Source organism: Buceros rhinoceros, unplaced genomic scaffold (assembly GCF_000710305.1).
Source record: "Buceros rhinoceros silvestris isolate BGI_N320 unplaced genomic scaffold, ASM71030v1 scaffold44121, whole genome shotgun sequence".
Lineage (NCBI taxonomy): Eukaryota > Metazoa > Chordata > Aves > Bucerotiformes > Bucerotidae > Buceros > Buceros rhinoceros.
Window position 1 is genome coordinate 2595 of NW_010396814.1, and position 18298 is coordinate 20892.

General features: G+C 35.9%; 1 protein-coding gene across 1 annotated transcript; it reads left to right on the forward strand.

Annotated features, from left to right (window-relative positions):
- Window positions 1-642: 642 nt before the first annotated feature.
- Window positions 643-17814, forward strand: LOC104502081 (tetratricopeptide repeat protein 13-like; the record flags this gene model as incomplete). The annotated part of the gene is made up of 9 exons (XM_010145997.1): window positions 643-737; window positions 3727-3802; window positions 6592-6662; window positions 8870-8935; window positions 10407-10499; window positions 11574-11690; window positions 12395-12505; window positions 14859-14941; window positions 17596-17814. Coding segments are annotated over 9 exons (869 nt in total), but the record flags the coding sequence as incomplete, so codon positions are not given.
- Window positions 17815-18298: the final 484 nt, after the last annotated feature.

Genomic DNA, 18298 nt, shown 5'->3' on the forward strand with positions numbered 1-18298 from the left:
TGTTAAACTTTTTCTTTGCTATGACAACAAGCTGTGTCTGACTTTTCACAGATTCTGATCTATCTTATGATTTTTTTGTAATAGCCTTCTTGGTAATATACCTGTGAGGACCTTTGTACATGTTCAGTCAATTACTCTTTACTGTTTTACAGTCTTTACACCTCTGTTTTCCAAGATTTACAGCAGCAGATCTTTCCCTGCCTCTGTAGAGTCCATTACTTTTATTTTCCTCTGTTACATTGGAATGATAATTTTGTCTTTAGTTTCTTGGGCCAGAGAATGGAATCATAAAACCAATGGGGACATGTCTACCCCAAACTCTTCATATTTCCTGCCAGCTTTCTTACTATCCCACCCCTATGCCCTTATCTTTTAGCACCTTCATTTTTTTCCATGTATTTTTAGCCAAAAGCATAAGCAAAAGTAGCGATAAAACTAATTATATGAAAGCAGTCATGTCAACTATTGCTTCTTTGGCTGTGGATGTAGTGCTGTGGGCAGAAAGCACTTCGTGAAAGTTCTACCCTGTGGAATGCCTAATTAGGAACTTGTTCAGACAAACGTGAAGATTTGTGAGATGTGATAATAGAACATAATGTAACTCTTTCAGTTCCTAAAGGTATTTTCTCTCTTTTCACCCAGATTCATCATTTTTGCACTTCCATGAATCGGACTGTGACATAGGAGGGTCTTCGTCTTGTGAATCTGTGGTTTCTCTCAACACAGAAAAAATTCTGGTATGCTATCAAGGCTATAATGTACAAAACAATTTTTAATAGATTGTTGAAGTAGCAGATCACTTTAGCTGCATAACCAGTTAGAATGAAATTGAAGGGAATTGCTATAAGTAGAATCTATTAATTGGTAGGCATGGGTCCCCAAAAGGCTTAAATGTGAATGAACTCAAGGTGCTCGTGGAAGTATGATTTTGTTGTACTCGATCATAAGTCTCTAGGGCTGTCAGCAGTTTCAACTAATTGAAGCTGATGCTTCCACTGAAGGCTAATCTTTACCTGCAGTAGTCTACCAATTAATTTTTTATTTTAGGGGTGTGGGGGCTATGGCTGAAAAAGGGAAATGTCATTAGTTTTTACTCAGATTAACTATCCGAGGAGGTGTTTACCACAGAGGGTGTATAAAAGTAGGAGTGATAAAAGTAGGAGGATAGATGAGAGTTGGATATGTCAGAACATTCTCACTAAATGTAATACAGACAGGGCATGTGGAAAATATTCTAACAAAAGAAGAAGATATCTTGGTAGAGAGACTTCAGGAGGATTATTTTGGAATCTGGGTTTTCTTGCAACACTACTATTAACCTACTGATCTTGAACGAACATAATCTAAAATCTACATCAGAACACAGATTTGATGTTACTTCTTCAGTCCAGTAGAATCACAGATACTGAAAATCTTCAAATAATTCCCATGTGAATATAAAAAGAAGCCTTGGCAAATTTGTAGAAATTACTGGCTTATGGGGAGTGTGGAAACAATGTTCTAATTTGAAGCAACTTCTCCAAAGGTGGTGCTTGAAATTAAAACTACGCTACTGCAAACCCACCAAGCCAATTGCTTAACTTGAATATTCTCCTTAAATATGCCTTCATCAGATACTGGTCAGATCTTCTGTCTAGTCTGGTCTAGCAGTATCAGCAGTTCTTTCTTAGGCAGTGAAATGTATATTAGTTTGTAAGAAATTTTCCTGTTTCAAAAAAAAAAAGGTATTTTGAAGAGATCAAGAATTCAAGCTATCAGGAGCTGGTGCTGTGATGAAAATTACTCTCTCATTTCCTGAAGGCAGATTGGCTTGCAATTTTTGCATGTAGAGGTGCAGGATGTCTCACCTATAAATAGATTTAGAATTTGTTGAAGAAGCATGAATCCCCTTCCTCCCCATCCCAAGAACCAAACGCTATTCTGATCGGTATCCTGTTGAACCCTGTTTTTTAATTACTTTTTTTCTATGAGGAAAAGAACTTCTCCATTCTGTTAATACATGTGCAGCAGTAGGTGGAGTAATAATTCTCAGAACATTATTGTGTAATGGAGAGCTCATACGTGATCTCTAATTTCAGTAAAAACAAGGTTTGTAAAAACCCATTTGCTAAAGATTCATACCTTCCAAAATACTCAAGTTATTAGAGCAGAACAACCTTTCTTCCCATTCCTAATATTATTAGAAGAGCAGGGCAGAAACTGCACAATGGGATTCGGCAAGTTACTTCTGTGTTTTGTAGATTGTTGGAATGATCTGTGTCATGGACACAGTAACAAGGCTACTTTTGAACAAACAAAAAAACCCAGAAGAGAGCAGGACAAAGTGTAGTCCTCTCAGTAGAGGAAAAGAAGAGGTAAATGTTATCTGAAGTTTAAGGTGTTTAACTGTATTCTCTGAAATTAGAGCTTTACATACGTGCAGTTCAGCTGAAGCAAAAGAAGAGAACAGAGCAGTGAGAGAAGTTATTTTTTTACCCCCTTCTTGTTTCCCAAAACAATTTGGAAGGCTTATTGATTAAATGAACATTTTGTATTTTTCTAACATAAACTGCTCTGGTAGGCTTACAGCTGTCTGTGAAAAACACTTGTGAAAACGAGCAGAGTAGAGTATTTCTATTTTTCTGAGGGTCGTCATTGGCAGTATTGGGTTCTGTAGACACATTATTTGGGGAGCAGAAATCCTAGATGAGGCTACAGTTGGCTGAACAATGTCTATAACTGATTGAAAGTTATTGTTAAAAGGACAGCCTTTTACCTTAGTATGGTACTGTTAAATTCTCTTTCACGGGTACCCCCTTGCCATGGGGAAAGAGCTTGCGTGCCCTTGTGAGGTTGAGAGCTGTGCTGGTGGTGCCATATGCCTCCAGTAGGGTCTCCCAAGCCAGACAAGTCTCAACTGAAGGGTCAGACAAAGTGTGTCCACGGGCAGGATGGGCTCACTAGCCTTCGGGCAACCATCCTAGGAGAAGGACAACTCTAACCCAAACCCGGGCAGATGGAGCTCGTTTAGCCTTGTAAGGCATCCATCATCTAAGAGAAGGACACTCTAACCAAACCTACGACCTGAGGACTTCACTGTCACTGTCCAAGCTCACTAGGCCCTGGCAGATGAACCTCAGGTGTAAAGGGTGGGGCCAGTTCCGCGCACGCTGCGCCTCACCTAAAAAACCCACCACGCAGGCCCGGAGGGTGCACTCATCGCTTGCAGTGAGAGTGGGAAAAGCCCTTCCCAGATCTTCGTTCGCGAAGCCAAGCCATGATGATGATGGTACTATTAAATTAAACTGGTCTTTATTGCTGGAGTGATATTCTTTTCAGTATTTCATTTTCAGTGTTTTACTCTTCTGTAGTACCCTTCCCTTTGCATGAGACAAAAGAAGTATAAACTTTCCTATGAAGCAGCATGTGTCTTAGGAAGACTTTCAAAACTTCACGTTAAGCAGATATAATATAAAAACATCAGCCACTGGTAAAGTGCTGACAATGTTCTTTCATCCGAGAGGTTTGATTAGCCTTATGTTAGAGAGGATAACAGCAGCACCTGACTGAAGAGCAGTTTTTCTCCCTGTAGAAGACTAGGAATGAATTTGCTTTAAGGTAACTGGAAACAATTACATTAGTCTTAACTTTTTGATTTAGAGCATTCTTTTAAGGATATAAGGCACAAGTTTTCTATTAAATTCTTTGCTGTTGTTTGCTGAACCCTTGACCCATGATGTTTTACAGAGTCAAGCGAAGTTGCTTGCAGAGCAAAAACGATTTCCATTTGCTACTGATAACGACAACACAAATGAAGAATTGGGTAAGATGCCTTATATAAGGCTTGTGCAGCTAAATTACGTGCTAATTATTAGCACTGAATGTTTTGAAACTAAACTAATGATTAGTGATGCATTGATTTTAAAGTGATCCTAATAAGCCTAAAAATAAAGTGATTTTTCTTTGGTCATAAAAAGAAAATAACTTTCTCTCTTCCTAAAAATCTTTTCTGCTTTGCTCGCTAGAATTCGACACTATGTCTGGTTAGGCAGGTGTTCAATAAAGCACTTTGATTAAATTCTGTGGAAGTCTCAGTTACTTTCTGCTTCCTTTTTTTTTTTTGTCTTTATTGATGACTAAAATTATTCAGACATCCAGAAAATTTTACCAGTGGAATATGCTTTCTATCAAGTGTGGATCTTGAATCTGTCTTCCTCTCTCTGCACACTCTTCCCATCAATGCTTGTACGCAGCAGGAAGGCTTTCTGAATTAAGTCCTTATACAGGCTGCTACTTGATGTTTTTTCAAAGCACATTCAGTGCAGAAAACTGAGACATTTCAGATAAACCAACAGGAAATACTTTTGACGAAGGAGTTACTTGCAGTGCTTCTCCAAACTTTATCCTCTGTAGGAAGCAAAGGTGTTATGAGATAGGAAAGAGAATGTTGAGGGTCTGTGTCAAGGAAGGCAATGAACTGTCTTTTATATAAGAGCAAAGGGAGACTTTATTCTGAAGTTGTCTAATGAAATTAAAACAGTTGATAGTTTTTTGTTGACATAATTTCTGCCTTCATGGGTTTATTCAGGATAATTTGGGACTTAATCTTTTTTCATGTTCCTAGCATACCTAACTATGTTCATAGAATTCTGCAGGGAATACTGAACTTCCATCCAGCAGAAAATACTTGATGCTTTTTAGTATCTGCTCTGTAGACTTGGAAGACTGTGCCAGAAGGTCCCTATTTTCATGTTGGGCCTGTAGGCTGGTACCTTCCTATTCCCTTTATTTGAAGTATGTCATGGTGTGAGGAGCCTGGGTCCTTCCTGTTGGTGCATGTTACTTTTAACTGTTCCGAGGAAAAGTAGTGTGAAATGTATGGGGCATTCTGGAGCTATGTTGGTACCTGAATACGTGGGCTAATGAACCATTGTTAATGTTAACCCTTACCTTTTTCACAATAAAGTACTTCTATTTTTGTAGTGTTTAATTAAAGATTATCGAAGAGATAAAATTAAAAAAGCTGATACTGTATCAGCTACTAGCTGCCTATCATTTGCCACAGTTTTACAAATATTGTCTACGACTTCCTGCATTTTGCCAAGAATCTTGGATAAACTCATAATCAGTAAGACGAGTCTTCATTATCTTACTTCCTCTACTTTTTTTTCCCTTAATGCTGGTGTGGTGGTGGAGTTGATTTTATTTTATGTGCCAGCTCTTCTGTGTTCTGGGATTGCAACCACAAAGATGATGCTGAGAACTCTGTAGTCTTAGAGGAAAATGAAATGGGGAAAATTCAGGAGCTGTTTAATCTATCCTTCACTGCCAATTTTCTTTCCTTTTTGGCAATGCTATGTATCTGTACTAAGTGGTATTTTTTATGTATCGAGGAAAAAGCTTATATTGCACACAAGTACTTCTTTCTGCATGATAGAAATGCTTTTATTTCTCTTTTATTTAACTTTCCTCCTTCTATAATGAACAGTGCTTAGCAACACTGCCAAAATAATGTGGCTCTGCCTGCATGAAAGATAAATGTCTGTGTCCTATTAAAAATACCTTTTTTCTAAATGACTTATTGGTCTCTTCTCACGTTTGAGTAAATAGTTAAGCTGATAAATGCCTCTTCCATTCTGTTTGGATGACTGCTAAAACTCATTAGAAGTATGAGGAAAGGTGAATTCCCACTCTTAATTCCACTGTCAGCCATTTATGTGAACTGCCTGGGGAAAAGTTGTACTTTAATTTTAATAGCTGTGATCTGCAAGATACTTGGGTTTTGAGGGCCGTGTAGACAGAGTTAGTCTAGAGTTAAGAACTATGAGAGATGAAGACATGTGAAATGAAACAACCTTGAGATATTCAGCTGTCGGAACTGAACTTCAGTCATGGAAGCACAGCCACAGCTTTCCAGTCTTCTGACCTGACCGTGTTTTTATATCTTGTGGAGATTGCAAAAACTTGTTTCTAGAACAGTGGATTGTTTCTTTTTCAAACGCATGGCTTCTACTCCAAAGCAGGGGGATATGCAAGAACTTTAAAGCTTTCATAACTTTAACATGGGTAAAGATTCTCTAGTTTTTCAATCTCATTTTTAGAAATTATGGAATCACTTTAGTTGAAGGTTTTATACATAATTCAATTGGAGGAAAAACTTATTGTGAGGTAGAGTACTTGAGCAAAATGTGTACAAACAAGTAATATCAGATGCTCTCTAGTGGAATTATCAAAAAAAGTCAGCTAGTGTCAGCCAGGCTCACTTGTAATTGAGAAAGCATCCTGGGCTGCTAACTGGGATTGTGGTACCTTTCCTGGTCCTAAGTACTTTAGAAACAAAAATGAACCCTTTCCTGAAGAACTTGAAAAAAGGAGAGAAAAAAACCCCTAAATAAACCAGAAAACAATTCTGATGAGCACCATATGAATCGAATAATTAATGAATGCTAGGTCATGATTTAGGGAAGTCATTTCAATGGCAGTTCAGAAATAATCTGGTTACTTAAATTTTCAGTGGAATGTAGGAACTTATATTAAATTAAACTGTAAAATGTTTTTTTGGAAAAACAGATTTTTTTCCCTGTTTTATTTACATTTGTAATGTTTTGTTAGCAATTGCTTACGTGTTGATCGGCAACGGCTTGTATGATGAAGCCATACGACATTTTTCAACAATGCTGCAGGTAAGTTTTCTGTTTGGATCCCTAAAAAATAACTTTATGAAATTCGGCTTTTACTAAAACAAAGGTTAAATTAAGGATTTTTAAAATGAGAGTAATTATTATTTGTTCATTTTTTTTCCATCCAAACAAGCACGCTCTTAAAATGAGATGATTTGTTACCTTGGTGAGTATACTTCTCATCTGTAGGAATAAGCTTTTTATGGCACTTTGACCCCAAAAAAGGCAGCTTCAGAAACCTAGTCTATGCAAAACTGAAGTTCCTTTAATTGCCCTCTTAATGTGTATTTTTTGGGTGAGAGCATGTTGCCAGTAACATCAGAAAAAACAACTGACAGAGATCACTTATTGCTAGTAAGTTCCACATTGCTTTCACAATGGTAAATGATTTTGTGCGCTGGGTTTATCATTCTTCAGTGGCAAGCATTTGGTGAGTTTAATATATAAGTAATACGTAACTAATACTTGAAAAAAATTTTTTTTCTGACCAAGGTAAAGAATTCAGAATGCTATGAAGTAGAAGGCAGCCACTCTTAAAACAAACCTCACTGCCACAGTTTAAGAGCTTCAGCTAAAGCAGATTTAAAGATTCGGAATTTTTATGGCTAGGAACTTAGGACTACCAGAAGTACCGACCTGCTTTTTGATGTAGACTCATTGTGGTACCACAAATGCAAGCCAAAAGTAATACTGTAAATACTAGTGTGTATTGTTTTTAAATGAAACGTCATATGGCTTGGACTTAAATTGACTGGAAGTGTGGCAATTTAATGGAGTTGTTCCAGAAAATTTATCAGAGGACCAGAACGTTTTCTGTTGGGTTTCTCTTTGTGTTAGGTGTTTAGTGATCTGTCTTCGATCTCTTTTGACTGTGAGGAATGATGTTTTCATTCTTCTTTTCACCTTAATGAGAAATCCTTCTTCAAAAACCACTGATCTTATGTAATGTTTCCTGCCTTCTCTTTATTAAAAAGGAAACTTAATATTTAAGTGGAGATAAGTAAGATACAACAACTGTAGAGAGGTATTGTGAGAAGTGTGTATGTAAGGGTAACTTTGCAGTGCACACATCTCAGCTGAAATTAATATCATGCTCATTGTATACCTGAAAAGCTGTAAAGTGGTTATGGTTGTTCACTCTGTCTTCCATAAGGCGATTTTAAATACATATAAAGTGAGTATTAAAACATTTAACAGAACAAAACAGCCTTCCTTAGCCACCGTATTAAAAGTAGGGAAGTTACCTGAAGCTGATGTTGGCAAGAGTACATTTGGAATCATCTCAAGTCTGGCAAGCTGCCAGCATTGGTGTGCCATTTATCTTGTTTTGTCCATGGAAGAATTTGTTTCATGGAAGTTGTCCCAGTTAGGTGAGACCAGGCCTATGCTACAAACCTTTGTAGCACAACTGTGTTGGTTGCAGTGGTGAAGATGATGTAATTCCTGACTGGTTTTCAGGGAAACTGACTCCATAGGCATTGTTGTGCCAGAAAAATCAGTTTTGCTGTTGTACGTCTTCAAATTTGGATGGGAAACCATGCTGAAGTAAATAAAGTTGAACAAGAAATAGATTCGCTATGTAAGGTGCATCCCTTTAAGTGCCCAAACTGGAAACCCACAGAGTTAAATCTAACCCAGGAAGATTTTTTGAATTTTGCGGAATTATTTTGGCAGACCGCCTGTAATTTCAATTGCTGTCTGAATACAAATTTCATCAGGATTTCACAATTTCCTGATTTTAAATCTCAAATTTAAATTATCAACAAAACAAGCTTTTAAGGGCTGAACTGTATTTGTTTATCATCATTTCAGTGACATTAGACAAAATGAGTCGTATCATTACCAATAAGGTTACAAGCAATGAAGTTTGAACACCATACTATACTAACATGTACATAGCTTCTGATAGGAGGTCGCTGGCACTGCACTCTGTTTAGCTCACTTTCCAGACAAATACTCCAGAACAATTCCAGTAAATTGAATTGGGAGTTGTGAGCATATGAAAGTATGGACTATAATATAATCAATTTATTTGCCTGACAACTGTGATTTTTCATTGCTTACTACTTTAAGATGAGCAAGGCTTAAATACGTATTGAAGGAAGATACGTTTTTCTAAGAAAAATAGAACCAACTCCTCTCTCTCCCTCCCCCCCCACCCCCCCCAAAAAAAGCACAACTCATTATTGTATTAATTTTTACCTTAACAGGAAGAACCAGAGCTGGTTAGTGCAATTTATGGACGAGGTATAGCATATGGAAAAAAAGGACTACATGTGAGTAAATAATTATTTAAATTAATATCTGACTCAATTATCTGAACCCAAACTATAAGAAGGCCTGTAACAGGAGGATGTAGATGGATTAGAACTTGACAGATGTCTCAAAGTCTTTGTGCTATCCTACTATAACAAAGTGTCTATCCCATGGTATAGGTGCTCCATAATATAGAAGTATCTAGTAGATCATACTGTTCAAGCCACGGATGAGTACATTTGCTTTATGGGACTGTGGAATTAAAGCAGCATGAAGCAAGGGTGCCAAAGGAGAAGACAGGCACAATTGTGAGTGGTGGATAGCAAGGCTGGGAGCCACAACCACTTGAAAGAATTATCTAGTAAGATAATAGGCAGTATCTTGCCTCTGAGAGGCAGGTTTATAAACTCCGATTGAATTTGTCTCCACATCTAGTCTGTATTTGGAAGCAAAAGTCTTTTATTGCAACTTGGAAACATCATCAACTCTTGCAATCTGGTAGGCTTTATATTGCTTCTTGATTGCCTGTGTGTCTTGATAATACACTGCCTTGAATTTGTTAAAAAAAAATTGAGGTCAATTTACTTACAGTTACAGCTGACTGCTCAAACAATTTCCTAAGCAAAAATAAGTTTAAAAATAGACTATGGTCCTTGTACTTTGAGTTTGTGACCTGTTGAATTGTGGCTGAATGGTTGCTGGAATGCTAGAAGAAAGAATATTTTAGTAAGTCCTGGAAAAAATTTCCTTTGTGCAGAATATTCTTTAGTTGTGCTGTCAGGAGCTTGAAGTCTCATATTTGCATGTTTTTAACACCAGCGTCAGTTTGTTTTCTCAGTTCAGCTAGAAGTTGAGAGCGCTTTACTTCCTAACAGTTTCTGTGAGCAACACCTTCAAGATGATGTTAAGCACATGCAAAATTTCTTTGTCTTGAAAAGGAAGAAAAAGGTGAATGAAATCTAATACAGAACTTGCTATATAACCAGTTTGGATTTTTTTCCCCCCAATTAAGTAACTGCTTCCATCCTACAGTTTATTGAGGACAATATAAAAATCTAGATAGGCACGATGTTGATAGCATCAACCCTATTCATCAGTCCTATTTGGGTTAAGTTACAGTGCTGATTAAAATGCTGGTGGGTGAGAGTACGTGTGTGCTGGGGTTCATGTGAGAGCTTGAGCCGGCTTAGCTGCCAGGAAGGGTAACTGGAGCCATAAATCTAATGTTTATTCAGAGAGTTGTAGTAAATTATTAGAGGTACAGCACAAAGTTGACATGTACAAGCAAAGTTTATTTTTCTTGTGTATAGCAGACAAGTAGGTTTTATCAGCTACTTGTAGGATACTGCGTCTTAATGTTCTTAGCAAAGGCCTTTAATGTATACTGATAGACTTTCAGAAACATACCCAATCTAATTGTCCTTCAGTCTTCAGAGTATATTACTCTAAGTATGCACAGTTGTTTACCTTGTTTATTTTTCTCCTTTTCAGGATATGAAAAATGCTGAACTTGCTCTCTTTGAGCTCAGTAGGGTAATTAGTCTAGAACCGGATCATCCTGAGGTGTTTGAACAACGAGCAGAAGTGAGCATTTTTTGTCTCCAGATTTTTGGAGAAGTTGCAATTACAATGTTTTTGAGTATTTCTTCACTGATTTAATGACTAAAGCTCTTCTCTGTGTTTTTCTGTGAACATTTCTCCTTTCTTTTAAAATACACCTATTTGCTCTCAGTTTAATTTGTGGAATGTTTATTTTTAAAATGAAACATACACCCTATGTAGTTACTATAGCAAATAAAATAGCATCCAATATGTCAAAGTGTTTAGTTTTTGACATATTGTATAGCAAGATCACGTGTGGGGTTTTTTTACATAAGGAATCAAAATATCTCTTCAGCCTTACTGTTTGCACTTAGGACTAGTTGGTAAAATGCCAGACTTGTAAGGAATGAGTTTTGAATAGCATGTTTTGGTTTTATATTCACAGATGTAAATTAAAGATCATTCAGATACGCACATATTTTTCATTTTGAAAATCATGTTCTGTTTTGCCAGTTAAATTACAGAAAATGGTGTTCAGGAAGCTGCTTTGTAGATGAATAAAAAGCATAATAAATATTTATTAAAAGTCAGCATACGGAAAAATTATAACTGCCATAATCTGAATATGCCATAATAAGTAATTCACAGTTTTCACGTTTTAATGATTTTTTAAAAAATACATTTGTTAATAATCTTCATTTAAAATATGAAAGGCATTCCTATTAATAAATAATATAAAATAAACCATTTTCCATTGTGGCAATATTTTGTCAAAATAAAAAGGTTTATGAGAGTAATTACATTTTCAATTGAGTATGTTGAAATAACTTCAAATAGAGTATTTTGCTTTGGCTGACTTGTTTGTGTTTGGAATACTAGGTTTCTGCAAATATTACTGATGGTGTTAGTGTATACTGGTAATTTTTTGGAGTAAAATGCTTTCGTGTTTTCCCTTTGTTAGGGTTTTAAAAGCAAGTACTGAAACTTGTAGTAGAACTTTCCAGCCTGTTCTAGCAAATACAGTTACTCTGTTACAGATGAGCTTGAAAAAGAATATTAGTATTTCTAAAATGAATCTATTCAGCCTGTTTGCTCTAAACTATGGTTTTGTTTTAGATATTGTCCCCACTAGGACGAATCAGTGAAGCATTATCTGATCTCACCAAAGCTATTCAGCTGCAGCCATCAGCACGGCTGTACAGGCACAGAGGTACCCTTTACTTCATATCCGAGGTTAGTGGCTTTTGGGAATTCTCTTTGGTTTCGGTTGTGTGGATGTTGCTGATTATTTTGTCGTTGTTTGTGCCAGTTCTTACTTTGTTCAAATGCTTCTTTCCTATTTAAATTAAAAACCAAAATAACAACAAAAGCCCTGATTTTCCTGTGGTTGACTTTCTGACAGTTCAGAGGTATTCAAGTATTTAATCTGCATATCTATTTAATGAAGAAAATCAGAGGGCAATTACCTTGCATGCACATCTCAGATTGCTTTGTATGTTTGTTTATTGTTAAATGCCACTCTAAAAAGGAAAACAGTTATGACTGAGGCAGTAACTGCCTATACTTAAAAAAAATCACAGCACACAACAAACAAAAAACTCCTACAAAAATGCTAACAGCTATTTTGCTATGTAGTCTGTTCTAACACTTTAATGCAAAACAAGTAACTTTATCTTCAAAGATTGTGTGAATACTAATAGCTGATTTCTCACCTGTTTTCCTATTTTTCTACTTTACTGTGTTATAGCGCTTTCTGTAAAAGTCAGAAGTGTGTTTTGCCTTCCTTGTTCTTTAATATTCTAACTGGCAGTTGACAGTTGTTGCTGCTTAGTCCTGAGACTGACTTAATGTATTAAACAAAATTCCGTAGCTTATTTTTATGAAAATAGAAGTATGTATTCCTCGTTATACAGTGTTTCCTCTGTTGCTCCTCACAGGACTATGCAACAGCCCATGAAGATTTTCAGCACTCATTGGAACTGAACAAAAATCAGCCTATAGCTATGCTTTATAAAGGCTTAACCTTTTTTCACAGAGGACTTTTGAAGGTAAAACTATGTTAAATAATAGTTCATGTAGAACAAGACCCTCTATTTGAAGTTACTTCTATAAAATAGTAGAAATGCCGTATTTTATAAATACAGATATACGTATTTTCTCACACGTAAGGAAGACTTTTGAAGGCAAAACTGTGCAAGCAAAATGAAAATGTGCCATTGCTGATCATAATACTTTGTTATGACATGTAAATATTGCTGGTCTTGCTGGATCTTGTTAAATCAGTGATATCTGAAGTGTTTATGGAGTGCTGTGAAAGATGCTTGTATTTGGCACCTCTGCTAATGTCTGTATGGTTATATTCAAAATTACTTTCCATGAAATGGAGACTACCTATGTTTTGTGAAGGGGAAAGAGGTGGAGAGGAAAAGAATTTTAAATTCTTCCTTGAAGGAGCTAGAAGGCAATCAAAGAAACTTGATGACAGAGAACTCTGCATCCATGTGTGAGTATTTCAGTTATATGCTGATTCTGAAATACTCTGAATTGAGGGAACATAGTTTCTCCTTCAGATTCTAAAATCATCAGGGAAGAAAATTCTTCTTGTGCTTTTTTTTAATGTTGCACCATTTTCTGACTCAAATTCTCTGTGTTTTGGGTGTAGTAACATTGCACCAGTTTCTTTCTTCTCAAGTATTTACAGACACTGCTGCAGTTTTTCTGAGGGGAGAGAGTAATTAGACAAGTTGCGTGAAATCCTTTGTTTGAAAAGTAAAGATGCCACTGTGTGATTCCTAAATTCTAACAGAGTGAAAGCTGTTTTAACCTCTGTTAACAGCTTGGGATTCATTAAGGGTCTTATGAAGAAATCTTGACAGAACCTGGAGATAAGCCAAGACTCCTGAATTTCGTCCCAGTATCTTTCATGGGCAATCACTGTGCTTTTTTTTTCTCTATCCTTTTTTTAGCAAACAGGCTACTTTTCCACTTTCTGAGTACCCCAGCTGGTATTTTTTTCCACATTCTGTGTATGCTGTGAGAACTTCAGGCTGTCATTGAACTTCCTGTCTGTATCTTATTGTAGTCAAATGAGTTACTAGCAAATAATGGTCTGATTTTTGAATTTCTGATTTTTGGTGCAGGCAGCAGAGATCCCAGAAAGCGATGGTGGTAATATAAATGACAAGGATGAATAATGTCTCAATTTGCAAAATAGAACCATTGTTTTCTTCTTTCCGATATGCAGATCAACACATTTGTGCACCACTGCCTCCTTCTCCCCAATTTCCTTACTCGAAGTGAATTCTGTTTTTCTAATATTCAGGTTCTGAGAGATTGTGACTGAGTGGCTTTTCATCCACAGGCGTGCCTTAATTTCCAGTCAGGTTCAGGTTGCCTCTTAAAGGAAGGCTATACGTGTCACCTGTTAGGCTTTACTAGGCTTGTTGAAAACTGAGATTTGGGGTGAGGGTGGCAGCATTTTCATTTCTGAGTGAAAAGAGATTGTTGCTTTTGGATCATTACCTTTTGGAGTAATCTTTTTTGTTTTAAAACTTATCTAGAGGACATAAGCCTATTAGTAATGATAGGTGATTAGCTGATATTTTTGTGCGTGTTGTAGTGTTCAGAAAATATTCGATAGTTTTTTCTGAATAAGAATCTCTAAATTAACTGAAAATACTAATGATTCTTTCCTTACAGCATTTGATTTCTTGCACTATAGACTTCAAGATACTTTTCAGGCATTACTTCATACTAAAAAGTCCTTGATTGTTCTGCCCTTAAGTCTCAATACTGCATTTGTCAATTTATGTAGCCAGTCCAGTTTGAACATATGCATATAATTATTTTTAACTATTTTATTTTTATTAGAATGCATTCCTCACAGCAGCAGTACGTGCTGTTGTGTGAAGGTGGTCACTTATGCTGTAATCCCTCAAAAGGGTGTTTGCTAACTCTGTCACTAACAGAACCACAATAAAACAATGAAAGGCAGAGTATGGATTTGAAGAAGTCTTTTGGACTGCAAAAATTGAGAGATATTATGAAGTAAGACTGTAAGGAGAGACTGCTTTGCCTTAGGGACCAGGCTGTGCTTTGAAAGCAAACTCTGAAGGGATCTGATCTCTGAATTCTATTAAAATGCTAAAAGAATCCCTGATTCCTATAGCATATTAGACAAAGGAATTCCAGCTAAATCTGTAATTACTGTAAAGAATGTTGCAATATTTCATTTATTATATGATTATTATTACTCTATAGATTTTGTAATAAATTCATTCTTGTTTCTTCCTTTCAAAAGTTTTGATGAATAACTGTAATCCATGGCTAGTAACTACTGAAGATGCTAAAATTAAATGAATACAGTGAGCGACAGATTTTTCTGTTGGTGTCTTCCTGCAGGAAGCCATTGAATCATTCAAAGAAGCTCTGAAGCAAAAGGCAGACTTCATAGATGCGTATAAAAGTCTGGGACAGGCCTACAGGTAATTGCGTTCAGAAATGGTTTTAGAGTCAGTTTTCTATCCGATTGTGATCTTTAAAATGCACTCGCTTACATGTTTGTTAGAGAACTGTGGAATCATGCGTGTATTTGGTAGCTCCTGTAGCCAGTATGGCTGTGTGGGGCTATGTTCAATATAAATACTTTCTAGGTTTGCTTTGTATTTTCAATTCAGTCTCTAGTAGCTCTTTGAGTCTCCCAGACTCAAAGGTTAGGTAAATGGCAGTTTTCTGGAAGATATGTTCTGGGTGTGCAAAATGATTTTTTTTCAATGATGGAAATGTTTAGTACGAACTGCTGATTAATATGCTTATTGGTTGCCATCTTGATATTATTGTGCTATTTAAATTTATGGAAAAGGTATCATAGGGCATATTATTTTATAGAACTGCTAGATCCTATATCAATCTCTCACCAAAGAGATTTACAGTTCTGAGAATTTAGCTAATTCCCGTTTAGGGTATTCTTAATTTTTAATATAGACATGGAGTTTTTTACATATTAATTTTCTAAAAAATAGCAATCTCTAGTAAGGTAACAAAGCACTTTTTAAAAAATTTATGTTAAAGATAAAATACTTTTATTTATAGTTGAATAAATGTATTTATTTAAAGGTAGTCTGTAGATAATTAATAAGGAGAAAAGTACACATAAGCTTGTATTTAACAAGACAAGAACATAGTCAGCAACTGAGTATCTGCCCATTCTAGTGCTTTTCCCAACTGGATATGTCTTGTCAGCTTTTTATTTCCCATTTTACGTTTTTGTTTTTGGAAAGCACTGATCTACAGCATAGGTGCTGCTGTAACTTAAGTGAGTTTTGTGTAGCAAGGGTTCAGTTGGGAAGGGTTGGTGTGCAAGCATTACATGGTCATGTACTCTTCAGACTTTGTTTCCTTCAGCATACAAAACATGCAATGTTCACTGAAGGCAGTGTCAATTTTTTTGTTATTGCTTGCTTTGTAGACTCATGCCTTATTTACCACAGTATCTAAATTCTGAACTCAGTGTAGAGTCACTAATTCCCTCATGAGTTTTTCTGTGGTATTTGCTATTGTGGTGTGAACGTACTTTGAAGGCGCTAAGTAATAGTCAGGCATTTAGGCTGGAAGATGGGCAGTTGCCTTCTTACATTTCCAATAAATGCTTTAAACTTTTTTGTTTTGTGTTTGGATGTGGGAGTGTTTCTCTAGTTGATCAGCTGTTCTACCGTGTGCCCAAGAAACCTTAATCTGACATCTTATTTTATAGGAGAGTAAAAAGCAAGCTTTAAAATGTCTCGTTTTGCACTGTGGTGTTGTTTTACAAAGTAGAAGTCACTTAACTGGGGTATTCCTAGTCAGCTTAAATTTGCGGCTTTTATTCCCTCTCCTGGCTCCATAAGTTCTCTAATCATCAGGAAATAATAGGGGAAGGAATGTAAAGAAATCTACCTCTCTTCTTTAATAACTTAATGTACGAAGCACAATTTCTGTTGATTCTTGTAAATGCTCAGCAGTCAGAGAAGGCCAGAAGCTGAATAGAATATTGTTTAATAACTGAGGAGACTGAGTGAGTGACCAACTGTAAGTCTAAATTACTTTCCTGTGAACAGTCAGGTCTTAAAACAGGCAGAAATAATAATTAATTTCTCCAGGGCACTGTTAACTTCAGCTGTCAAATTCTTCTTTCTTTCTAAAATCTTGTATTTTAAGTTCACACTTTCTTCTGCATCAAATAAGTTTCAAATATAATGCTTAAAAGTATCTTTTAAAGAGTTCTTTTTACAATGGAAGTAGGCAATTCTGATTTGTCCTTCTGTACAGCATGAGTTAGAGCATTTTACGTATTAATCTCTTCAGATCTCATGACATCAGTGTTCATGAGTTTATTTGAAACTAAAGAGCTGTGGTTTATCACGGTTCTGTCGGAAAATTCTTTTTGGCAAAACAAGTAAATCCTGTACAGTTTTTCTTCTAGCATTGCTCTTGTTTGGATTGATTTCATCTTATATAATGTGATGCAGAAAGAATTTTATTATGTTAAACCTAAAAAAATCAGTGTACTGGGTATAAAAACTGAAGAAAAATTAAGTTGTATAATATTTTTATTCTCCTTTTTTTCATGATGGTTTCTCTGTAGCTATTTTTACTAAAAAGCTGTCCTGCACATGGAGTAATTCCAGTCAATATGTTTTTAGTTAGTTTCAGCTTTCAAACACCGTATGCTTTCTTCTTATTCAGCATTTAAGGAGTTAGTGTATTTTTTAAAATGTGTTTATGTTCAGAAGTTAAAAAGACCTGTCATAGTGTTTTCCAAGAATGCTTTCTGTGAAAGTTTTTTTCTTTTAGTTTCTGAAGAAATACCATAGGTATGTGTGTTTTATGGTTTATGTCCACTGAGGATTGTCAGGATTTGTGGCCTTGTGGGGTTATATTTTGGAGTACATATTTCTGGGAGTGAAGAACTCTGTGCAGCTGTTATGACCACTGAAGAACAGTTGCAGAATTACTGCTTTTGTTAAAGAAATTTTCCATTAGTACTGTGTTCCTCTTTAATGATACCCCTTTTGGACATGTCAAAGCAACTTTTAGCAAATAATTTTGTGGTTACTGTTGCCTCTATATTCTTCACTTCCTACTTGATGGAAACACTTAGAGAACTTGGCAACTTCGATGCTGCTACAGAGAACTTCCAGAAGGCTTTGCTGCTAAATCAAAATCACGTCCAGACGTTACAGCTCAAAGGAATGATGCTTTATCATCATGGTAGCTTAGATGAAGCACTAAAGAATTTTAAGGTAAGTAGTCCCTAAACAAACGCAAGATTAAAATGTTTTAACAAGGACTAGTATTCAACAAGTGCTATAAAATGGACAAATGTCAAAGTTTTTCATTCTGAATGTGTACGTGCCTTTAAACTAAAGTTATTTTCTTGTGAAGTCTGTCTTAAAAGATGTACAAAACCTTACAGTTTTTAATTAAAAACGCAAATTTGCTAAAATTAAGATACTTCCTCTGTTTTATGAATTTCTAAAACCAAGCTCTGGTTGAAATGTTTTACCTGCTTTTTTTAAACTGGTAACTGTGTTCTTGCTAATATTTTAGTTCAGGCTGAAACTTGAAAATGGAAGGGGTTTTTTCATATCTAATTGAAGAAGGAATGTAGTCATCTTTAATTTTAAGCTTAAAGTAAGCCTATGAAATTCTCATTTATAAAATTTTTCTGAGGTTTTTTTATGTGCTTTGAAAAACTGAGAAAGTGTTGCCACTGAGCTTGTAAAGATGTGTATGTTTCTGTAGGTAAACAAAACCTTGATTCTCTCCATTGGCATTGTTACGGGTTGAGGGTCCGAGGTATC